General features: G+C 42.9%; 1 protein-coding gene across 3 annotated transcripts in view; it reads right to left on the reverse strand.

Annotated features, from left to right (window-relative positions):
- MCC (MCC regulator of Wnt signaling pathway) overlaps positions 1 to 26,192 on the reverse strand; it is a 356,867-nt gene that overhangs the window by 6,145 nt on the left and 324,530 nt on the right. For all 3 annotated transcript variants that reach the window (XM_048849771.2, XM_048849772.2, XM_048849773.2), the window contains 4 exons: positions 25,332 to 25,566; positions 19,860 to 20,066; positions 18,342 to 18,439; positions 1,511 to 1,633 (listed from right to left, as the gene is read on the reverse strand). In XM_048849771.2, coding sequence (XP_048705728.1) covers positions 1,511 to 1,633; positions 18,342 to 18,439; positions 19,860 to 20,066; positions 25,332 to 25,566 — 663 coding nt within the window. The remainder of the gene's footprint in view (positions 1 to 1,510; positions 1,634 to 18,341; positions 18,440 to 19,859; positions 20,067 to 25,331; positions 25,567 to 26,192) is intronic.

A 26,192-nucleotide genomic window follows, 5' to 3' on the forward strand; every position in this document is an offset into this window, starting at 1 on the left:
AAATATCTACGTCAGAGTAGCTCTTGGTGTTTTATTAGTGTCTGTGGCATTAAAGCAACATATCTAACTGTGATCATTTATTGTGATGCATCACTATATGCTTGCTGCACTAGTGCGCTATGCAGTTCCAGGTTATCATATGATGTCTGAGGATTGTGGGCCCAATTGTTTGAGGTACTGAGCACCCGCACCTCCCTGGTGTGAGTGTGAGTAGAGGCTGCTCAGTATATCACCGAGGACTGGGCCCTAGGTGCATATCACAAAGTGCTTTGTTAAGGGGACACTGTCAGGTAGGTATATGATCAAAATGTAGATATTGTAAATAAAGATTTATAGAATATAAATGTTTTAATTTAATAATAAATAATAATAATAATAATAATCACAAACAGTTCAATGGATGAGGTTTTTTTTACTGCTTTTGTCCCCTGACAAGCCTATCCAAAAAGTGTAGGGAATCAACAAAGGTGTGTTAGTGCCTGAGAACTAGAAGTTGACATTGATGAGTCTAGTCTCTCCATAGTATATGAAGTACAAAAAGGAATTAAAGTATTTTCTATTCTGAAGGCCGCATTATTTATAAGAAGGAAGGTGAATTCTGGAGCAGGGAGGAAGGTCTGGTGGATAGGGAACGGGAGAGGGCCTTGTGAAACCTCGGTTCAAATCCTACCCCAGGCATGAACCTGGGCAAGTCATTTAATTTCTGTGCTTCAGTTCTGCACCTGTAAAATGGGGATAATAGTACTTCCCTGAAAGGTAATGCACTGATGAGCATGATGTGATCAGGTATTACAATGATGAAGGCCCTATAAGTGCCTAGATAGATCTTGAGAGTGTCCCTTTGAAGTCAACAATGTATTACATTTAGTTGCCAAATGCCCTCTCTTCAACCTCCCCTTTCGCTCAGTAGGAGACACCAAATGGGTGCTGGTTGAAGATCAAGTCTTGCCCATCACGTCAATGGCCAAGACTTTCTGTAACAGGTAAAGTATGGCTCATGAGTGACAAATTACATGGTGAATGGATGACTCCTTGAAGGAAGTGGACCAACAACAATTGTAACCCTCAGTCCATCAAAGCCCATGGAGATGGAGGCACAGTCTGTTTCACTGTCAGTGCTACACTTTTAAGTACTGAGTGGGTTTATGGAAGGAAACTTGATAACAGGAGAATCTGAAGGGATAAGAAGAGATGCATGAGCCAGCCCAGGGAGGAGGTGAGCAAAAACAGCAATAATTCACAAACATGATTAAACTGAAAATTGTTTTATAATGGATGCCATTTTTAACTGCAATAGAATCTCTTTCTCCCCCCTCCCCCCCACTGGTTAATGGGCACTCAGTGAGAAGGATTAGTCTCTTCCCCCAACTCTGACCTTGCATTCTTCGAGACTACTGGCAAGCAGCTGAGGATGTAAAAACTGCTCATTAGGGAAAGGAGAGGATTACAGTGCACTACCAGAATGCACCAGAAGTCAATGTGTACATCCATTCACTAGAAGATCCTTTACCTGTTTGCCCTTTTCAGGTCATTAACAAACTCAGCAGACTGCTGATGTCTGATTTCGCTGCTCTTCGTGAGTCTTTCTAAGGCATTCACTAACTCTTGCACTCTCCCTTTCAGTTTCTTCTCTCTGCACCAGGATACAAGGAGTGAAAAAAGGAGTCAGTTATCCATAAAATTTGGACTTGCAAGAATATAGATCACGTTCAACAAAGTTCCTTCTGTTAGATGTAAAGGAGGAAAATATTTTTCTTTATACTACTTTGATAATGCCGGATTTAGTTTTATGAGGTTAAACTTTTGTTAAATTGATTTTTTTTAAAAGCAAAACAGTAACAATTCACATGTAGGATAAAAAGAAATATGGACAAACATCTGATCATCACTGGGGATGGTCTTGTCCACACTACATCTCTCTCATATAAGAGCAGAATGTGCAATATCCACAGTTAGGAAAAGAGATGCATGGAAGAAGATATTAGCATATAACATGTTCTATATATTATATATTTAAGATGGCAACTCAGATAGTAAACACTATAAAGAGAAGTTAAACCTAAAGCTAATATATATAGAAAAATTAAATACAAACATGGTGGACCTAGGATAACTAGGTAATTTGCTAATCAAAACATTATTTGTTTTTATTTAAAAATTCTCTTTGTTAAAAAAAATTGCAGGAAGACTTGCTACATAAAAGAGGGAGAAATCAATAACTAAAGAGGAAGACTTCACTAGCATCCAAAATAACAATCAGAGTCACATACTGCAGGAAAAGAAAGGAGGGTCTCATGGTTAAGGCAGTTGAGTGCTGCCCTGGAATACTGGATTCCATCCTTTATCTCTGCCTAAGTTCCTATGTGATGCTGGGCAAGTCACTGAAACCAAACGATTCATAAGTGGTCAGTAGTTGTGTGTTTCTCATTTTCTGGGTGCTCAACTTGATTGCCAGGATCTGATTTGTAGACGTGATGAGCACTCACAGCTGCAAATCAAGTCAATGGGAGCTGTGCTTTGAACATATAAAGTGCTATATAATGGCAAGTACTCTGAAAGATCAAGTGCTTGGTGCCTCAAGTTGGGCACCCAAAATTACTGGAAACTTTTGACCTTCAGCACTCTATCTCCATTCACCATTTGTAAAATGGGGATAATATCAACTTATCACACAGGGGTGTTGTGAAGATAAAGTCATGGTTTTGAAGCACTCAGATAATATAGTGATGATTGCCACGGAAAAACCCAAAAGGAAATGAATAATTCTGTCTTCAGAGCAGGGTTTGAATAGCATTCAATAAATAAGACCCAGGGCTACACAGGGCGAACAGTGAGGAAAAAACAAGATAGTGAATAGGTGCTCATTACATTCATTCTGTGCACTGAATGCACAAGGTCTTGTGGAAAAAAGGAGTATGTCATGTAATTAGAGACTGCATAGTTCTAGCATTTCCTAACTTTTGAGTCCTTTGCAAACTTAATAATGTTCTTTTAACATATGTTCATTACACACACACAAAGCTATCATGCTACCAATGAGACTATACAATTATCCACTGTAGTGACTAAGAGGGGAGCATGGGTATTTTTCAGCATAAAGTATCAAGAGCTCTTGGGAGCAGCTCTGGCATTGCATTTAGGTTATTTGCTGCCAAGGGCATCTTTAATTTCTAGACACAAAAGGTGCTGGAACCCTGAATTCATACAAAAAGAAAAGGAGTACTTGTGGCACCTTAGAGACTAACCAATTTATTTGAGCATGAGCTTTCGTGAGCTACAGCTCACTTCATCGGATGCATACCGTGGAAGCTGCAGAAGACATTATATACACACAGAGACCATGAAACAATACCTCCTCCCACCCCACTGTCCTGCTGGTAATAGCTTATCTAAAGTGATCATCAAGTTGGGCCATTTCCAGCACAAATCCAGGTTTTCTCACCCTCCGCGCCCCCCCCCCACAAACTCACTCTCCTGCTGGTAATATTACCAGCTATTCTTCAGGCTATTACCAGCAGGAGAGTGAGTTGGGGGGGGGGCAGGGGGGCGGAGGGTGAGAAAACCTGGATTTGTGCTGGAAATGGCCCAACTTGATGATCACTTTAGATAAGCTATTACCAGCAGGACAGTGGGGTGGGAGGAGGTATTGTTTCATGGTCTCTGTGTGTATATAATGTCTTCTGCAGCTTCCACGGTATGCATCCGATGAAGTGAGCTGTAGCTCACGAAAGCTCATGCTCAAATAAATTGGTTAGTCTCTAAGCTGCCACAAGTACTCCTTTTCTTTTTGCGAATACAGACTAACATGGCTGTTACTCTGAAACCTGAATTCATACAGTGCACAAATACTCAAAGGCATATTAGACAACCTACCCAAGGCTAGAGATTAGGTTTGCTGTCTGGTAAAGACACTGTAGTGAATGTGTAAAATCAAATCCCTTGTTAAAACTTTTGATTGTGGGCCTGCCTGCCTCCTGAGATCTGCTAAAATAGTCTCCATTTGCTGTAAATGTCCCTTTTTCAGCCCAAATTGATCAACAGTATTTTTTTTAATTGCACTGACATTTTGAGCTTTATTGTGAATTCCATTAACTTCACCCCACTTAGGTTCTTTCAGCTACTAAACTTTATTTACACATCTATTTTATGTGATTTATACTTCTTCCATTTCCCCTCTGGGCTGTACTGGTCCATGGTTCCTAGGTCAGGGGCACGTAACTTCAACCGTGATTCCAAGGGCTACTTAGTCACCTGAAAACTCAAGGGGGTTTTTTGCAGATAACTTAGAAATTAGCTGATTGGAGTACTGTATCTAATTCCTAAAAAAAAAAAAAGAGGATTTAATAAATATTAGACCCACTCAGCTCTAATACTAACATATTCTCACATCTTGTGTCAAGCCACTTAAGGAACACTGGTTAGGTTTAAAATGTTAATGCATATGCTTTGTTACTAATTCTTGAATACAACAATTGAAACAATTATAGAAAAATCTAGATTACTTCCTATCACTTTTTTGCAGTTCTTCAAGCTTGGAACAGATCATTTAACTTTGTAAACGTCCTATTAGGGCAAGGCATCTGCCTTAGGCTCTAGAGGTGCTACCTCACTACAAACAATAGACTAGAAACTAACTTTAAACAGGAGTGAAACTGACACTTTCACATCACTGCCAATCCCAAATGTTCAAAAATCATGAATCAGACTCCCCAAAAATCATGAGACTGGCTTTAAAATCATGAGATTATGTACAAACAACAGATGTGTGGTTCTTTTTAATTTGCCTCCCACTTTTTGAGCCTTTAGGGTGCACTGGGGTCACATTTTGAAGCTTTCTGCGTAGCCACGAGGACTAGAAACTTCATTTTTCTTTCAGAATGAAGGTTGAAATCATCACATATCCAAGTGACTCCAGGAGCTGGGGCTTTAAGGAAAACAATTATCATGAGACTTGACAACGCTGCTTTTACGTCTGTTTAAGGGCGAGTTACTTTCCAGAAGGCTCTAAAAACACAACACTACAGTGACTGAGGTGCAGTTCTCACAGGAGACTACTTAAAACCAAACACCAAGAAAATTCCGTATTTTAAAGTTGAGGGAAAAATCCCCGAGACTTGCTATATCAGGACCACTGCAGTCAGAAAAGGAAAACAAACAGGCACAGGAGCTCTGGGCAGCTGTTCCTTTAGAAAGAAAGTTGGAGGGTCAAATCTTCTAGTCCTTAATCAATTAAAACTTCTATTGCCATTAGGGTGACCAGACAGCAAGTGTGAAAAATCGGGACGGGGGTGGAGGGTAATAGGAGTCAAAAAAGACAAAACCCCAAATATTGGGACTGTCCCTATAAAATTGGGACATCTGGTCACCATAATTGCCATCAGTGCCTCCACTCACAGATACAAACTTCACAGTGAACATGTGATAACGTGTGGTCAATAACTACACACTTCATACTTAAATATCTGAGCCATCTTATCCAGAGTTACATATCTTATATGCATTGGCTCAGGGACTGGATTTTCTGGCAGTACTGAGCACACAGATGGTGCCCAGTGAATAATGCAAATCATGACAATAATTGTTGACTTTATGGACTCTGTGGATGCAGTTTCTGTTCTTTGCTCTGAAATTGGCCTGAATACAGCTGAAAAACTAAGAATTTGAGGCGTAAACACATCTGATACTTATAGGACACTTTCTCATTCCTTCCTTTTCTCAAACTCAGAACAAAAAATGACTGAACAAAATGGTTTTCAGTTAAAATGTAAAACTGCACAGCAGCCATTGCTGTAAAACCCAGCGTGGGGCAGAACTTGCCACCCCTTGGGAGTTAAGTGATCTCCTCTCATCTGACTCTCATTCTCCATCCTTCCTAACCTCTGTGCTGCTTTTCATGCTGTAAACCATGACATCCATCCTGGGACCATTTGCTGGAGTCTCAGAGAACTGGCCACCTTGGTTTTTCTCCCATCTATCAGAGTTCTCTTTTTTTGCAGCATGCAGCAGAGAGAGAGGGAGAGGCTGGTCTGCTGGATAGGGAGCTAGCCCTGAGAGACCTGAGTTCTACTCCCCCCATGGACTTCCTGTCTGACCCAAGGCCAGTGCTTTAAGGACAGAAAGGCTTTTAGGCACCCAAAGATGTAGCTAGATATCCAGTGGGGTTTACAAAGCACCAAACCTTCTAAGTAATTTGAAAATCTCACTAGGTGCCTAAATACCTTTGAAAATCTGCCCTTTAATCTGTGTGTACCTCAGTGCCCCATCTGTACAATCATAGAATATTAGGGTTGGAAGAGACTTCAGGAGGCCATCTAGTCCAACCCCAACTAAATCATCCCAGCCAGGGCTTTGTCAAGCCGGACCTTAAAAACCTCTAGGGATGGAGATTCCAGCACTTCCTTAGGTAAAGTGCTTCACCACCCTCCTGGCGAAGTAGTGTTTCCTAGTATCTAACCTAGACCCCGCCCCCCAGCAACTTGAGACCATTGCTCCTTGTTCTGGCATCTGCCACCACTGAGAACAGCCTAGCTCCATCCCCTTTGGAACCCCTCTTCAGGTAATTGAGGGGATAACTGCATTGCTTTACCTCACCGAGGGGCTGGGAGGAGAAATAGGTTAGATATTGTGAGGTGCAGCCTCAGATACTATGGTGATGAGACTACATAAGTACCACAGGTAGAGTGGGAACTTCTCTATACACTTAGCCCTTTCCTGGGTTTGACCCCTTCTTTTTACCTACGCCCCCAAATGGCCCCCTTTTCTGAATGTAACCTAGGCTCAGTGCTTTGCTGTATTTTTCCTGAATCCCCTGTTCTCTCTGAAACAACCCCTCAGCCTTCTCTCCCCTCCATGGAGGGATTCCTCTTTTACAGGCTAAACTTCCATACCATTAATTTAATCACCAGTCCTTTCTTATCTTAATCACCCTGCCTCTGTTTGTAACAAAATACTGACTCCCTGCCCCAGAGGCACCTCTCCTCTACAGAACTTACATTTCACACTAATGCTGTGCTGTAGTTAAGAGCTCCACCTGGGAGCGTGCACGCCTCCTGTATGAAACTCAGGGAGTAGCTCCCATCTTCCCCTGCCCCTGCAATTGCCGGCCTTGTCCTAGGTCCTTAATCCATGGTGTCCATTTTATGGCACCGCTGATAAAGTGAGGTTATCGGTTTAATCAACAAACCGCTCTTCTTCATTACAAGTCTCTGCTGTTTATGCTAGAGGTATCATCATGATACACAGTTTCCAACTTCCAAAGCCACCAGGGAAATCCAAAAGTTATGGCTGCAAACAAGACACAGTACTGACCCAAGCTCCACCTGTCCGAATGTGGTCATTGGGCAGTGGTTATTCAACACTCAAGGTTGTTTGGTAGGGCTGCCCACACAATGTAATTCTGATTTTAACCCACAGAATTTTTTGTTTACTGTGTTAGCCAAAGAAAATATTCCATAATTTGTGTATACAGGAAATATACAAATTAATGCTCTGTGTGCTTTGTACCCCATTGTACAAATGATGTAAGTCACTGTAACTGTAATAGCGTATGCCACCATACCAAATGTACACTCGACCCCCCGCAATGGCAAGGTTACTTTCTCTTACACAGCTGTAAAATACAGAAGAGCGTGAATTCTAACCATGCAATAACAACGAAGTACAGTTCTCTGAAGGTCACTGTAAAATACCACTTTACTCAACAGATCTACTCCTTGTGTATATTGAGTAACATATCCCTATTACAGTGACTAAAATAAATGTATACTGTTGTTTCCTCCTGCTAGCCCAACAGAGCCAACACAACAAAGCGTGTCAGAACCGGAATCTAGTTCATCTTGTCATTCATTAACAAAACTGTTTAGCTTTGTAATTGAAATTTAGTAAACAGTAACACCTGTACAACTCTACTGAGTGCTGTGCGGGTTATACAGGTGTCACTTCTGGCAGAATCTCACTATGATGAGGTTGCACAGGTGCTTAACTGGAAAACAGTGGTCACTAAAACAGGTGTGAAGACATGATTTGGCCAGCAGAACTATTGAGAAGTACCCAGCTTGACTTTCTGGGCCTAGGCTGGGTTTTCAAGGCTCACAGTTAGGAAACAAGCATATTTTTAATTGTAAACTGAACACATCTGATACATAATCACTGAGAGCTGTCAAAGAATAGCATTTCTCTAGAGACCCTGTCCAGTCTAGATCTGCACCTTAATAGAGTTGAGGAATGAAGCACCTTAAAGACCATTTGACACCAACTTATCACACTGCAACGTGTGAAACCTTTTGAATTCCTCTGAGACTACGCTGAGATTTTCTGGAATTGCCTCAACCAGACCACAGTTCCAGCGCTGGCCTGAAAGTGGCAGCATTTTATAACCACAGGAAGAGTCATTTAACATGCTAGTTTAACGAATTTTAAATCCATCTTCAGCAGCAGAAGGGTTTTGCCAAAACAAGTCAGGGAAAAACTGAATGCTAGCTACTTATACCAATGTATTGTTGTCAAGGATATACGGTTAGGTTAGAATGAGAGGGTGGAAAGAATCTTTGTTAAAGAAAAGTCTTAAAAATTCTTTGCTGTATAGACTCATGCATATTCTTAAGTTTCTAGGGTGGTTTTTTGTTGTTTTTTTTGGTGAGGAGGGGGGTGGGCATGGGCCTAAGGACCATCACAAATCTCACCACTTTCAGCTTCCAAATGCCCTTGCTTTAATACTTAATACAAACACGCAGCAGTATACAGATAATAGTTTATCTTAGTTAAGCAAAACAACCTCCCCCCCATTTCACCTTGGGGAGCGAATCAGAGATGAATGAATAAAACATTACAGAAGTTAGTCACATTGCTTTAATGCACTTTTGACAGGTGCTCTGATACCACAATGTTAAGAGCCATTTAAGAACCTGAACAGAGCAGGGAAGAGATTGAGTGTCTGCCTGCATTGGGGAGGTGGGTGGCTGGGGACTTCGAAACGGGGAGGGGGAGATATATTTATGCTGGCCTGTGACACAGCATGAGTAGTAGGCGAGCTAGGACGAAGTAAAAAAAGAAAAAAAAATAATTCAGGCCCATTTAAAATCAAGAATCAGCCAGAAAATACTGCACTGAAACAAAGACTACACTGCAGCAACTTGCATAGTAAGGAACTCCGCAAGGCGGCAATTCATTTTAAAGTTGTCAACACATCACCTGTGACAAAGGCTCAGTGGACAGCTCCTACTGAAGTGCTAGGGAAGAAATGATGAAAAGTGGAGTTTCTTTTAAAAGATTTTTAAGAGCTTTTCTTGCACTGTGAGCAAACAAGCAACTGACTTACTTCTGTTATTACATAGTGGGTTTTTTTGAAAATCCACTTTGCCAATGAAGGAAGTTCTCAACCCATACACTCTGGATTCAGTCTGTACCTCTACCTTTCCTTCGTCGTCACAGGGAGGCTGCCTGGGAGAGGAATTGTATCAGCACAGCTCCTGCCTGACCTATCCTCAGTACCTCCTAGATGGGTCAAATTCTTTTCAGGTGCCAGCTCTGAGCCTCCTGGGTATTCAGGGGCTTTCGCACTGTGTATGCGGCACCCCCTACTCCTTCCACACTTACAGCCAATAGGAGCCTGCAATGTGGGTTGCACCAGTGAAATAAATCTTCTAATTTGTAGTGGCAGGATTCAGGTAGTTGTTACCTTTTCCTGAGATACTGCGGTTCGCTGAAAAGGGCATCAAACCATCTGCCCTTTGCAGGAATTCTCATGAAAGACACCACAGCAATTTGATGGAGTGAAACCTCACGAACCCCTGAAAACCAAACCACAGGAATACTTCTGAATTCTGAGTACCTGCTATATACTTATTTATTATTACATTCCATTGATTTCAATGGGCCTTCTACAGAAGAGTGCTGCTCAGACATATGGACACTGAAGCAGCAGCAAAAGCAAAGAGATAGATATTCATCTAACATTACTAATTTGTTTTGGAATTTGAGAAACTGAGATTTGTTTGCAGACTGGCTGAACAATCAAAACACATGAATTCAAGTTCTCTCCTCCAAGGTGTTGTATTTTCCATTTTTACCAGTATGCCAGAGACTTCATCACAGCTACAAATGCTGGTATATCCGCAGTCTCTCTAACACTTTATAAGATCTTGTGAAAATATTCTCTGCGCCTTCAGAACTTCCTTAGTATCTACTGTTCCCCAATTAGCTAAGAGATCCCATTTTGGCATGTGGAAATCCTTCTAACATTTGTGCCCTTCCATGCATTTGTTCTGTAGTTTGTATCGGAGTGATAAGGAACCTGGAGGTGCACTTTGCATTTCATTAATGCACTAAAGGGCTGTATGCATATATGGAATTCTGAGCACAGCTTCACTCTCCTGATTGCTATTATAAATCAACAGAATATGAAGAATTGGCAAATGCAGGTTTAATAAAACAGAACACGTTAAAATAATTGTGCTATTTATAACACAACATCTTTTCAGAATGAATCTATGGTGGGTGCCTGTAGGTTTATATTTAAATGAGAGAGAGAATGAACTATTTTAAAGAAACACTCAAACTTGTACACACCCTAAATTCAGTAGCTGTTTCAACCTTACAACTTGCTTTTGTTTAGCATTCTGAAGATCAGCATCACCTCTGCTCTCATCTCCCACACCTTCCTTTTCCAATTGATCCTGCAGCAATAGGGAGTTGAGAAAACATAGCAGCGGCACATCACATCTTGTGTGAGATGCATGCAGAGAAAACTGGTGCATGTGTGCACTGACAGGGAATGAGCCTGTGATCAGAGATATGCCTGCAAGCCAATCTCATAGGAGACTATGGTTCTGTTTCAATTAGTTAATAACTCCCTGCTGCAGTGAACAGTCAGCAGGGAATTGAACAATTCATTTGGGAAAGTCCCTGCCTGCAGTGTTCTGAAGGAAAAACCTACCTTCTGAGTATGTGTAGCTCACAGGCCTAATGCATAGCAACAGCCTCTGGAAAACAGTACCACTTATTCATTGAAATTACTGACATGGTAGTAATGGAGTATCTTGGTTTACATTTTTAAGACCAAAACAATTGCTGAGTGGAATTAAAGTGGATAACTGCTGAGTTGCTTTAATGAGCTTTGGCTCAGGCTTATGGAATGGTTTCAGTGGAAAGGCTAGTTAACAGGGCCCCAATGTTTCTCTACTTTCATACATCTAGCCACATCAAATGCTCTGAATCCCATTTGGGCAGCAAATCCCAAACCCTGGTCCCACACAAAACAGAGCAAACTTTTTGAAGTTTTCGGTCAGTTTGGTCTCCCCATACTTGCTGCAGGTTTGGCCCAGGATGTCTTACCCCACTCACTGTGCCTGCTTATGAGGGCATGAAATGCATCGTCCAACTCCTGTAGGACAGGATGACACACACTTGTAGTTTCTGATTCAGCCACCAGCCATTCCATATGAAGCTCTCCTCTCCTCTAGAGACCATAGGCAATAGTATGTTTAAAACCACTGCAGCTGAATCCTCTTTCCATTAGCAGTTTAAACTAACAACCAGTGCCAGCACTGCATGTGACATCCCTAAACCAATTAAACAGCACAGCTACATTGGAGGAGAGAACTTGAATTCATGTGTTTTGATTGTTCAGCCAGTCTGCAAACAAATCTCAGTTTCTCAAATTCAGTTTCTCAAGCTGCGACAGGTAATATGGAACACAAAAGAAGAGGGCCACACAGAAATATTTGCTTCCTTAATAGCAACAGTAACAAAATACCCCTAAAAAGCTAGAGGGGGAAAAAGCCTTTTCAGATATGACATTTGTCCAGCTCACAGGTGTGTTTGGATCAGCAGACGCCTGCAGTGTTTCCTCCCACCAGTTTGACTGTGCAGAGGAAAAGGAAGAAAGGTGTTTAAAGTTTGTCTTGCAGTTGTATGCAGCAGCACTGCACTATTCTGTGTGTGGCCTGATGACCAGAGGTTCAGAAGTCACAGCTCTCTCAGAAATCCATGGGAGCTGTGGTGGTTTGGCACCTCTAAAATAGGGGCTCTTCACAATAATTAGAGAGGGGCATAATGGAGGCACTCCCTGGCCAAGATTCCCTGCACAGATTTGTCCTGACCTGGAGCTTTTCCAGTTCTGGGCTGAGTACAGACCGACAATTCTGTGAAGTTGTATAGTTGCTTAGTGATTTGGGTGACTATTCTGTGGTGAGCAGAGCTACTCATTCTAGTTAAAAAACAAATGAGAGTGATACTGGTTATTGGTGAAAAATGACAAAATAGCTCCCCTCTCCCCCAGGCTCAGTGGACTAAGGGAAATCTCTTGGGCCAGTGAGAGACTGGATAATGGTCGAAGCATAAAAGGGCAGGGATCCTTGAATTTTGCAGATGACTAAGTCATTGTGACTTCACTGCAGCCGGTCACAAAATTTGGTTCTGAAATGCTACAAAGTTCCAAGCCCCTTGACCCCATTTAATGTACACTATAATTAGGTCAAGGAAAGTAGTAAATGTGAAATAACTCTGCCAAAAAGGAGCAGACAAAATGCTGTGGGAAAATTGACAGGTTTCTTTTTAATATGTAAAAGTTTTATTGACATCTGCATATACAGTTTGAGCTGCAGTATGGCAGAAAGGGACACTTCACTGTGGCACTTTTTAATTGTCACTGTTTCTTTGGATCATTACAATATGCTGTAGTTTCGCTTTCCTCTTTTGATCTGCAAGAGCAGGCCTAATCTGTGTTCAAAATAGGCCTGAATTTTGGAGACACTTATATCCAGGTCATGATCCCAACTTCATGACTGGATATCACTGTCATCAAGAGCTGAACCTAAACCTCAAATCCAAACAGCCATGAGTGGCGCAGAACATGGAATCCAAACTCTGCAGTTTGGTCCAAACGTAATTGGCATTATGTGAAGAAATGGCCACTATCATGATTCAGCACAGCTTTCTGTGACATTGCTGATCTCCAAATACCAGGGCGCTGCTACTGCAACAAGCATGGGGATCTCTTTGGGGAGTCTATAAGAACGTTACTGTCTCTCACTAGGAAATTATAGAAGCTATAGTGAAACGAGACAACTTTTTAACACACTAATGGAAGTGTCCATAGCTCCGGTTTTGAGGTGGGTGGAATAATGATAAATACTGAGCAGTGAGAAGTAATCTCTGACCAGAACATTTTTGTAAGTGTGTTTAGTACTGGAGGAGGGGCCAGTGTTTGACAGCCCACAGATCATAGCCTCTTTATGCACAGGCCTAGCATAGCATGTGCAGTAACACTGTGCACTTCACCGTACAGCCTCAACTCTCTTCTGCTAGGCTAGTCTCCATGCCCATTCAATCCTTCGCCTCTCTGCTGAGGCTGAGGCAACAGGGGCGCCAAGTGGAATGGTGGCTTTTGTGAGTGGACACCAATCCACGGGACTGAGATCACTGACTCACTTCACACAGGCCCTGAACGGCCATCAGATGTAATGACTTTTGGCAAATACTGACCTGGTCTGGATTTGAAATGGTGACGGGCTTTGTATGCCATTACCAATCCCTGGAGCCATCAGTCCTCCTGGCCAAGCATTTTAATAAATATAAAGAATTACAAAAAATCCACGCAGACACCAAAGCTATTATAACTCCAATTTTGCTGTGGATGGCTAAAGAATGTGAGAGGGCCTAATGCATCAGAATATTGCTGTATGGGCCTAAGGGGATGCAGAGGTTCTCATCCATTTTTCACAGCACTATAGGAATCAGAGACTAAATAAGACCCAGTTACATCATCTTATGCATCTCCCTGTAGGCAAGTTCATTCCCTACAGGACATTTTTCTCATTTCCTCCTCCCTGCAGAGTAGCTGCCATGAGCATTCATGGCCTGATAATGCATTAATTAAGTATGAAGTGAAATGGACAAAGCTACAGTCTTCCCTCCTGCAGCTGGAGAGGAGAGCACAGCAGCTAGGCATGTACTCCTTATGGGTCCCCGCAGAGACCGTGTCAGCATCCACCGCCGTGCTGAGCCACCACTATTCCTGGCAGTTGGGAATTCCAACAGATCCTCTCCTACAGCCCTGGTTTCTGGCATGACACAACACAATGTGATGCCATCAGGCTGCTGGGAATATTTTTTCACTCCATCCTGAACACAAGATATTTCCTGCCAACAATCTGTGCAGCACCATTACTCATTACTCATGTCTTCACTTTGGACACCTGTCAATGCATTCTATTAGACCGGGGTGGGCAAACTTTTTGGCCCGAGGGCCACATCAGACTTGCAAAACTGTGTGGAGGGCCGAGTAGGGAAGGCTGTGCCTCCCCAAACAGCCTGGCCCCTGCTCCCTATTCACCCCCTCCCACTTCCCGCCCCCTCAATGCCCCCCTTAAAACCCCTGACCCATCCAACCCCCCCTGCTCCTTGTTCCCTGACTGCCCCCTCCCGGGACTCCCCACCCCTAACCACCACCCCGTCTCCTAACTGCCCCGACTCCTATCCACATCCCCGCCCCCTGACAGGTCCCCTAGGGCTCCCATGCCTATCCAACCCCCCCGTTGCCTGTCCTCTGACCGCCCTCTGCTCCCTGACTGCCCCTGGGGACCCCCTGCTCCCCGCCCCCTTACCATGCCGGAGCCAGCCACACCGCCGTGCTGCACAGCAGGAGTGGAAGGCCAGAGTGCTGGCAGCGCGGCAAGGTGAGGCTGTGGGGAAAGGGGGACAGCAGGGGAGGGGCTGGGGGCTAGCCTCCCCGGCCGGGGGCTCAGGGGCTGGGCAGGATGGTCCCGCGGGCAAAGTTTGCCCACATCTGCATTACACCATAAAAAGAGAAACAAAACTGCTAAAAATATATTTTGGGGCATGGGGCAGATTTACATTCAGCCGGAAGTTGGCATGAACATACAAAGCAAGACAGACAGACAGACAGCCCGCCCCAGTCTATAATAGTAGAAACCTGGTAGTCCAAATGTGACTTTATAGCATGTAACTTGCAGATAACTACTACTTTGCGTGTGGCTTGTTTATAGAAGAGAAGAGGAAAGAGGTCTACAGTGGAAGCACATTAGATGGAGTTTCACAGTGTACACAGCCAGGAGAAACTATCAAGTTGATTCCAAAGCAACTGTGACAAGGGAACCTGTAAAACTGGTACAAATAAAAATATTCACTAACACAACAAGGTACGAATAATAATCCTTTTGTTGGATCTCCCCAAATCATTCATTTATGAGCACTATGCTGACATTTTAGGGAATCCCTAGGCCAGGTGGGTGGATTTCAGAAGCTAATTCCAGGGTCAACCCTGTCTGGACACAGCAAGAGGTTAAGCAATCACTACAGCACGAAGCACATTTGGTGGTGATGCTGCTGCAAAACTAGCTACAGGCCATGAAAAAATAAATGCTTCCAAATCATTATGTCAGTGTATTTTTTTTCTGCACAAGACAATCTTCCTCTGCTTTTTCACAGCAATACACTATTTTAAAATATAATTAGGATTACTTCAATAGAGAAGGCCCCCATATGCTCTGCAGCAACTGCATAAGAAAGATCATTTAGGGAAAGCTGTAGGTTTTGACAGCCAATAGAAAACAGCTGGTGCTTTTGGCAACCAGGAAGGTGTGGGAAGCGGCTGGACCTATAACACTCTGAAGGTGTTTGAGGCTTTTGGCCACAGGGAAGAAATGCACCTCTTCTTTCCCTCTCACTTGTGGGCAGGTTTGGAGGTGACTGCATTTTTGGGGGATGTGACCTTCTTTTCCCCTCTTAGGAACCAGCTATCTCAGTGCCCTCAGTATTCACCATTGTGTCTAACACCCATGGATAATAAGCACAATGGCTGGATGTTTCTCTTAATAGGAGTAGCACTGAGCAATGTCACTATTAGGTTCCAGAGATAAATTTCAAGAGATTTTCCCTCCCAGGTTGTTCACAGACTCAGGAAGTAAGCACTGCTTCAGTTCACTTGCAGCTTTCATTTTGGGGGTTATCTTGGCAAACCTAAGAGCAGAGTATATATTTTAATTGTAAATGAGAGCTGACAGTCTGATACACAGTGCTTATTCATTTATGAGCACTACACTGACATTTTAGGGAACCCTAGGCCAGGTGGGTGGACTTCAGAAGCTAATTCAAGGGTCAACCCTGTCTGGACATAGCAAGAGGTTAAGCAATCACTTATTGCTTAAGCAATGCTTATTCAGGGAGTGGAGTCTTCACAAATTTCACTGATATGGACTCAGGGAGTACAGGAGGCATTGATAATACATCGTCCTGAGATGCAAGTGGGAGCAGGACTGAGAAATCTGCACACCAGCTTTCAGGGCATAAGTCCTCCCCCAAGTCATAACTCAGCTCATAGTGGCTATTGTTGTGCACACACAAACATTGTTACAGTTGCATTAATGATGAAAAGGTTCTTTTGTGGATGCACAGTTACGTAAACCTTATTTAGATCTCTAAGGTCCTATCTACATTGAGATCAAAACCAAGTTAAGTACAATGATATAGATCTTTTTAAACACAGCTGTTGCCAATCAGGGTTTAGCATAGTTTCCCTCAGCTCTGGGGATAGGACTTTTTCTCTGAGAACTCTCTTGAAAATCATCAGACTACATAAGGCAGTTAGCCTATGGCCTGGTTCGGCTGGCACAGCTCTCAGTACAAATTCCTGTCCCCACTAATCATGGAAATCGTGCTGGAGCCCAGCTGGCAGCAACCATCACATGTAACATGTTGTAACTAACTCAGTCCGATTTCCATTATACAAAGAGCGTAAGCTCCTATCTTTAAGAGCAGTTTAATCTGATTATTTTTTCTTTCCCCTCCTACCCAATTGGCTGCACTCACTATCTGTTTGCTAGGCCCTTAACTGGAAATCCATGCTGATTGACTTATGGCGCAGTTGATAAACTGAAGTTTTTCTGTGTTTAGTCAGCAAACCGCACTTCGTGACTCTACTCAATCTCTACTAGTTAAGGCCAGTGGTCCCATCTTGAAACCGGGGAACAAAAGGCAATAAAATTCAAAAGCTACAGCTGGAAAGAAGGCACGCAATGCTGACCCAGCTCTCAGCACCAGGACTGTTTTCCACTGGGCTGAGGCAAAAGGCTCTTGGATAATGATTACTCAATTCACTTACCCAGCCAGGTTTTACCCAATGGAACACACCCTCACAAACAAATTACAATTTTTAACCACAACATTTTTTGTTTACTGTACCAGCCAAGCTAAATATTCAGCAACTGCAACTTTGAAACTAGGAAGCAAATAATATTAGCTGTATTGATTTTACAGTAGTAATGACCTTACATTTATATAATGCCTTTCATCCTCAGGGATCCCTGTGTACATTACATACTTAAAACACTGAAATGAAGTTGTCTCTGGAGTGAAACACAGCAACTGTCTGATAAGCCACACCAACACTATATACAGCTTTTAAGCCAGAAATGCAGATGAATATATTTTTCAAACTAAAGCGGTTAGTGTAATTTTAGGTAGGTAGAATGTAATTATCATAGTAGGAACTGGGAAGTTGGTCTCTTGCAAAAAAGTTCTATGGGATTGATAAAGATCAAATCTTTACAACTGGAGGCTGGTGGAACGTGCATATAAATGACATTTAGGCAACTAAGTAACCATTTTCACTTTAAGTCACCACATACACTGCACAATTACAATCATTACATATGAGAATATATAGTAGGTGTGCAACCTCATATGGACCTCAGCTTAAAAGTCTGGCTATTAACGAAAAAAAGTTGTCAAGATATCAGTTTTGTATCTCATCTGAAAGCCAAAACTTCTCACAGAACAGCAATCTTATCACCACGCCATGGCACTGGTTTGGTACTCACTCAGAGGGTGAATGTTGCTTTTGAAAACTCCCTGCAGCACCTAGGGGTTCTTCAGTGGTCTCCCATCCAACTACTGACCTGGGGCTAAACCTTCTTAGCTGGAGCTCTGTATTCTAATCCTAGCATTACAATAGGTTTCCTGGTGACCTTCAGCAAATCACTTAACCTGTCTCTGCCTCAGGTTCCTCATGGGTAAAATGGGAATAACAGCATTTCCCTACCTCAAAGGTTTTGTGAGGCTAAAATTCATTCACATTTCTGAGAAGTTTAGGGACCATGGAGATGAGCACCAAAGAGCAATTTCTAAATTAAAAAAAAAAAACAAGAAAGAACAACAAGCATAAAACAAACTGTAAGAAAACTTTAGTTCTGGTTTTTCCTCATGGGCAAACCTCTGAAGATCCCTACAAAATGTGCCAGATCAAAAGATACAACCCAGAATGAAATCTTACCCTAGGATTGTGGAATAAATAATATCTCCAGGAAGTGGAAGAGGGTGCTTACCGTCTGAGTGCATTTGTTAGTTCTGCAGCCAGTTCACTGTCGTTGTATGGTCTCAGCTCAGCTAGGGTTAATGGTGTTGGGGTCCCATCTGTGCATTCCTGAGAAATAAGCAAGATTGCCTTACTAAGGGGGGGGGGGGGAACTATGAGCACTTTTAAACTTACGACTGCTTTTAAAACTGAGCTAAAATTAAATCGGTATAAACAACACAAGTGTCATGTAGAAACATCCATGCACCAAGAGATGGGTCAATGCATTATATTCCACAGACTCACCCGATGTTTTACAAACCATCACACAATAATAAATAATTTGCAGAATTCTGCTATAGAGCATACATTCTCTGGTGTCTTATTCCACTTTTGACACCAGGTTTGAAGGGAAAAAGCACAGTGAGCATGCAGAAATTCAAATGATGTGTAGTCAAAAATACAGAAGGATACTTCTGTAATTTTTTTTTCTGCTGGGTCTTTGTAGGGACAGAGGAACAAAGGGACACAGCAGCATAGGTATGGGATTATAGAATTTCTAGGGTGTCCCTATTTCCTTAGAAAAATTATAAACCTAAAGATAGCAATACACAGATTTTGCTAATTTAAGGGGAAATTATTTTCTCCCCAACCACTGGTACCTACCTGCATTGTGAGGGGGTTTTATAATGAAATCTCCAGTCATTTCCTAGTGAAATGAGACTAATGTATCTCAGTTTATTTCTGGATTTCACAAACCCCATAACTATTGACTTTCAAGGAGATAAAACAGCCAGATGACAATAAAGTTGGCAATAGTAGCTAGTATGCTAGTGCCGAATGATTGTCATCTTCCCAGAATTGATAACTGCATTTTGCTCAAGGGACATGGGCTTAACTTTGCAGTGTCTGCAAAGCGCTTAGAGATCCAGGATGGAAGGTGCCATATAATTAAGGGTCAGATTATGTCATGGAGGTCACAGAATCTGTGACTTCCATAGACCTCTGTGACATTTTCCGCTTCAGCCCAGGGGCAGTAGGGCTGGAGCTGGCAGCCAGCAAGGGCCCTGGAGCTCTCAGCCGCTGGTGGCGGGGGGACCTCAGAGCTCCAGCTGTGGGCAGCGGTGGGGACTCGGGCACTCTCAGCCACATGGGTGGTGGAGATCCTGGATCTCTGAGCAACCACAGGCACCTGGGGGACCTGGGAGCTGCAGCAGCAGTGGGTGCTGGATCCGCGCCCCTCCCCCTTTCCTCCCCCACCCCCGATTTTGTCAGTTATTTTTAGTAAAAGTCATGCATGGGTCATGGACTTCCGTGAATTTTTGTTTATTGCCTGTGACCTGTCTGTGACGTTTACTAAAAATGACCATGACGAAATCTTAACCTTACATATAATACATGACAACTGGAAGAGGGAGAAAGGTGTGTGTGTGTAGATGGAAGGGAGAAAGCAGGGATGATTAACATGCTCAAAACTGGTAACGACAGGGAGACGAAATGTCTTTAGTTATGTTTACTCTGATTCTGGAGACTGGCATTAATTCCTGACCTTGCCCAATTTGTCTTTGCTGCCACTACCGGTGGAGCTGAGGGATCTCATTTTCTGTTCTTTTTGCTCTTCTACTTCAGACTTCAGGTGCTCAATGTGAACTAGGTAGGCCTGTTCTTGGGCCTCTCGAGTGCTAAGTTTCAACTCCAGTGCTTTCTTTTCTTTCTCTAGCAAGTACAGTTGTGCCTTAAGCTCTGCCATCTCCTCCTGTTGGGGACACACAGAAGATCACATCAAGATACCACTTCACAGAACTGTACACAGAAGGGAGACAGTCTTACAGTGAATGAATCACATTTGTGCTGCTTGCCAAGGTGGGGCTTAAATTTGATTTTCAATGAATTTTTAATTTAGGAATCATTCATACGATTCAAATGTATTATCTCAACAAAGAACAATTTACAGACACAGGCAGCAGTAGAGAATTTTCTGGTGTAAATATATTATTGGTATTGAATATAATTATGTATTATATTTATAAGTAAAAATAACCACAGAAATGTTTGAAAAGCTATCCCCTTGAACCATAAGAGATCCTACTCAGAGAGAAGTCTGAACTGGTGTAATATATACTTTTTAGCCACACCATCTTGCACTCAGACTCACAGGACCAAATTCACAGGTGATGTGTAAAGGGGCAAGTGGTATGCTGAAAGCAGGTGTGAAGATGTAAGACAGTCTGTCAGTGTAACTTATCCTAACTGTTGAGAGGTTCGGAAAAAGGTGAACATTACACTAGTTTGTCGCCTCTCTGAATCTGACATACAAAAGAGATACTGATACTTTACAAGGAAGCTTAATTTTAAAAGCTTGTTCCTGCAGATAATTCTCCTGCCAATCAGATGGTTACAATATTGCTGCCAACTTTCTCAGAACAAACCCTTGTTGTACGTATGTTATAACGTCAGTGTGTCCATTCCCCATGCCCACAAATCATATCTGCTCTCATACATCATCTGAACATATCTAGAAGTACAGCAATTCCTTTCTATATGGCTTACTCCAGAAACGTGGCCACAGTTTTTACCTGAAAGCATATTCTGAGGCCAAAAAATCTGGAAGGGATGTCATATTAATCCAAAGAAACTTACTTTCCCAGCATGTAATCCACGGTCAGCGAAGAATATATCAAAACATTCTAGTGCTTATTTAGTTCGATTAACATTTTTGTAGAGGCAGGAGAAGGGCAATACTCCCTCTGACCAAAAGCTCAGTGCTCAGACTGTGAAAGGAGGCAGCGGACATAAGTCTGACAGAAGAGAGCCTTGTATCGTTCAGCAGGGCTGGTCTAACTATAGGCCAGTTAACATCAATTCCAGGACAAATTGTGGGAAGGCTGATTGGGATGCAATCAGTAAAGAATTAAAGAGTGATAGCACAATTAATGCCAATCAACACAGTTATATGAAAATAGATCTTGTCAGACAAACTTGATATTTTTTGATGAGATCACAAGTTTGGTTGATAAAGGCAACTTGCTGACATATTATACTTAGATTTCTGTAAGGCATCTGACTTAGTCCTGCATGACATTTTGATAATTTAGTACAGTGAATTTTTTGTTAATGTAGCCAATATTAAATGGAGTAAAAACTGGTTAACTGACAGACTGCAAAAAGGAACACTGTGAATGGGGAATCATCACCCAACAGGAGTGTTTCTAGTGGGGTCCCACAAGGATCTGTTCTTAGCCTAGTGCCATTCAATATCTTTATCAATCATCTGGAAGAAAATATATAATCATTGCTAAAATTTGTAGGCGACATAAAAATTAGTGGAGTGGTAAATAATGACAGGCAGAGGTCAGTCATATAGGCAGACCTGGAGCACCTAGTATCATTTGAACAATGTGTTTTAATATGGCCAAATGCAAGGTCATATATCTAGGAATAAACAATATAAGTCACATTTATAGGATGGGGAATTGTATCCTGGAAGGCAGTGACAATGAAAAGGACTTAGGAGTCAGAGTGGATACACACCTGAACAGGAGCTCTGAGTGCAATGGTGTAGCTAGGAGCGTGACCACAATTCTCAGATACTTAAAGAGGGCAATATCAAGGAGGAGGAGGAAGGTTGTGTTACCTCTGTATAAAGTATGAATGTGACTATTAACTGGAAAGGTGTCCACATTTCAAAAAGGATGTTGGAAAATTAGAAAGGGATCAGAAAAGAGTTACAAGAATGACTCAAGGTCTGGCCTAATAATGAGAGACTTTAAAAGCTCAGTCTATTTAGTTTATACCAGCAAAGGTTAAGAGGTGACTTGATCATGGTCTGTAAGTACCTACACAAGAAAGAGATTTCTGCTCTCTTTAATCTAGCAGAAAAAGGCATAATGAGATCGAATAGTTGAAAGCTGATGCTAGAAAAATTCAGACTTGTAATAAGGTACAAATTTTTAACAATGAGGGTAATAATTAACCACAGGAACAACTTGCCTAGGGATGTGGTGGATTCTTCCTCACGTGAAATCGTTATATTAAGACTAGATATCTTTCTGAAAAAAATACACTATAGCTCAAACAGAAATAATGGGCTTGATATAGAAATTACAGGATGAGGTTCTTAGGCCTATGTTAAGCAGGAGGTCAGACTAGATGAGCATAATGGTCCTTTCTGGCTTTAAAATCTGTGAATCAATGCCTATTGCTGAGTGAAGAGTGGTGCCCATGGACTCTAAAGAGAGTCCCTCCCACCAATTTTCCTAGATTAGGAAGATGGTGGCTGTGAAGTGGAGCATCATAGGTGTGAGGATAAAGCAGGAGGAAATAGGAGGGGTTGTTTCTCAATGTTGTAGAAAGCTCCCCCAAAAAAATTATTCTCAGTGGAAGGAGAGGGAGGAAATCAAATGCAGAACTGAGGACATTGATATGTATGTTTAGGACTTGCCTACACACAGAAGTTGCACTGGTTTAATCTAAATTGGTTTTGTTAAACTGATGCAACATTGTGGACAGCCTTACAATGGTGTATGCCTGGTTATATTGGTTTAACCTGGTTACAAGCCCAGGCTAAACCGATATAAGAAGATCCACACAATGTTGTACCAGTTTAACTAAATTGGTATAAAATCAAATATTAGGGCATGGCTACACTTACAGATGTAGAGCCCTGGGAGTTAAACCAGCCTTCGGAGACCGCAGCAGGGAAAACGCTGCCGTGTGTTTGCACTGTCAGCTGCAAACACACTGGCGTGGCCACATTAGCAGCTCTTGCAACGCCACAAAGAGCAGTTCATTGTGGTAGCTATCCCAGCGTGCAAGTGGTTGCAAAGTGCTTTTCAAATGTAGGGGGTGGGGTGGAGGGTGTTGTGTGTATGTGGAGGGAGAGAGAGTGGGTTTTTGGGGGGCTGAGAGTGTGTCAGCATGCTGTCTTGTAAGTTCAGACAGCAGCAGGCCCCCCTCCCCCTCGCCTTTCTCTCACACACTCACAACAAGCAGCATTCCACAGTAATGGCTTGCTTTGTTCCAGGGCAGATAAGCATGCTGGCTGTCGGAAACGGAGCTTTGAAAGGGCCTATCCGCATTCCTGCAGCTGATTCCAAAACAATGAGAAGAGAGGCCACTTGACTTAAGGGGATTATGGGACGTTTCTGGAGGCTGATCACACCGCTGGGACATTTCTGGAGGCTGATCACAGCGCAGTAATGCAACACCGCGTTCACACTGACGCCCAGGCGTTTCAGCCAGAGCGGAGCAAGCTCTGTGCTTCTTGTGGAGGTGGATTACCAGGTTTGCTCCAGCTGCAGAGTCCAGGCACTCTACGTGCCTTGCCAGTGTGGACACATTGGGAGTCAGAGCACCCGGGGCTGCTTTAATGTGCTCTAACTAGCAAGTGTAGCCTAGCCCTTCGTTATATCGGTACAACTGTGTATGTAGATCAGGTCTCAGAGGTCACAGTTTAGTCCTAACTAGCTCCACCACTGAAAATCTCCATGCTCCTATATCCTCTACTCCCACCCCAACTCTTCGTTGCAGCACAGTGTCAAGACATTGCTCTGAACTGGTGACCACTTGAGTGCCTTAAGGATGATAGTTTTTAACAGGCCCTTCTTCTTTCCTGAGGCAATATGAAAAGGAGGTGGCTTTGTTCTGCCTCAGTACACAAAGCTTTGAGTGTTTTCTCAGAGTGGTACATGCACAAGCGTGTGAGCGAGGTAATGAAACATTACGTTAGCAATGCAGTCTCATGCTTTTGGTCTCCCTCGAGCACCTCTGCTGTCATATCTCCCTATTGCAAGCATGTGGCTTCTTGATTGCTGTGTCGTAAGTTTAGAACCATGGATCGAAGTCCTTGATTAACGCACGCAGACTTGGTTATTGCTAAAGCCCTCTCTCACTACCTGGGATTGTTGAATGTGACCTCCAACCCAGCTAGATGCCACCCCAAGTGTCATGATCAACACTCCAGGTCTGTGATTCTACCAAACACTCTTTCAGAGAGAAAGGGGACTAGGCATGCTACGCCCTTACAGTGAGGGTAGGGAGTATGCCATGGGCTCCACGTATAATGCAATTACACTGGTGTGTAAATAACAGCAGAACTGTCCATCAATCATTGTTAAGTTGCTGTACAGCTAATTATGCTCCAGAATCAAAGAGTTCTTTAAAAGAGGAAAAATAGTAAGTGTCTTCCTAGATCTAGGTTGCATCAAAATATGAAGAGGTGCAGTGGTGGCTGCCTGAGTCTGCAGGCATACTGATACTACAGCTCTGACCGGGGAGTGAACTGTTCCCATTCATGGCCAAGGCGTGTTAACAGGAAAGTCTGATGACAATTTAAAATGTCAACTTTAACTATTTCACTGCTGATCTTTTAGCAGAAACGTCAAGTGAATATGCCTGCTTGTTGCTCTTGGATATAGTACCAGATATTAGGCAGAGTGCAGTGAGACAGTTAGTCACTATCAAGAGTGGCTTGAGGAGTTGGGTGGAAAAGGGGGAATGAGAAATTCTCAACCGTCTCCCGGGTGCAAAACACCCCTCTGTCACATAACCTCCCCACTCCCCACTGCCAACTTTCACAATGCCATTATGTGCTGCAATTCAAATACCTGCAGCAGAGGAAAATATGGGGGCAGCACAACAATTTAATACAAAAATAAACAAGCACAGAGGATGCTATACTGATTGCATTGGATGTGGTGGGGGCAAGCAATGGGGTTACAGTGTTGTGTAATACTAGGGTCCCTATTGAATAGTTTAAGTCTAATGGACTGCACAGGATACAGGGCTGCGGGTATGCTACAACCTTTCAGATATAGCACAGGGCACGCAACAGGGTTAGGCTGTACATTAACAGGATAGAGAGCGGTAAGTTGTGCACACCCTTGCTATTGTCACAGTGTCCTTTGGAATGTGCAGGTTTCATAGTGGTCCTGAGCATCACTGTTAGTTACCTCTCTGTAACACCACAAAGCAATCAGAAGAAAGGGCAATTCAGGGGCAAAGACAGTATGTCATAAAATACCTTCATTGCCATGAGTTCCTGCATCAATACTGCATTTTCCAGATCTAGCCTCTGGTTATCTCCACGAGGTTTGACATCATAACTAAGGGGATCAATATGGATGCTCTCCAGCTCCAACATGGTCAGCTTGACTGCTGCCCTGTCATTCTTCAGCTGCTGGATGTAATCCTTCAACCTCTGCTCATCCTCCTTTGTGAACTCCGTATCACAGCTACTTGCAGTTGAGCTGGTAGTGCTTGGAAGACCAAAAACAGCATCACTCATTTGCAGAAGGATTCAGGTCTCTAGCCTCTCCCCCCACCTCCTCCCCCAGCCCTCATTTGAAATTTGTTTAATCAACACCACACACGTGATTCACCCATTCACATTTACACTCACAGTTGCCACAGAGTATAATTTTATCAGGATCATCATCAAACGTACACAGTCTACTGAAGACCGTTGCGCCGCCTGAATTACCATGATTAAGGTTAAGATTTTGTCATGGTTATTTTTAGTAGAAGTCATGGACAGGTCATGGGCAATAAAAAACAAACAAACGGAACCTCCCCCCCAAAAATGGGCTTCCATGAATTTTTGTTTATTGCCCATGACCTGTACATGACTTTTACTAAAAATAACCCTGACAAAATGGGGCTGATGGAGGGATGAGAACCCAAGCCTGGCTGTGGTAGGGTAGGAGGGCATCCAGCACCCACCACTGTTGTGACTGAAAGCTCTGGGGTCTCCTCCAAAGCCTGCGGTGGCTCGGAGTTCAAGGACCCCCCCTCCTGCCCCGGGTCTGAAGCAGAAAATGTCACAGAGGTCTCTGGAAGTCATGGAATCCATGACTTCTATGACATAATCTTAGCCTTAACCATG

This window comes from Caretta caretta, chromosome 5, assembly GCF_965140235.1.
Source record: "Caretta caretta isolate rCarCar2 chromosome 5, rCarCar1.hap1, whole genome shotgun sequence".
Lineage (NCBI taxonomy): Eukaryota > Metazoa > Chordata > Testudines > Cheloniidae > Caretta > Caretta caretta.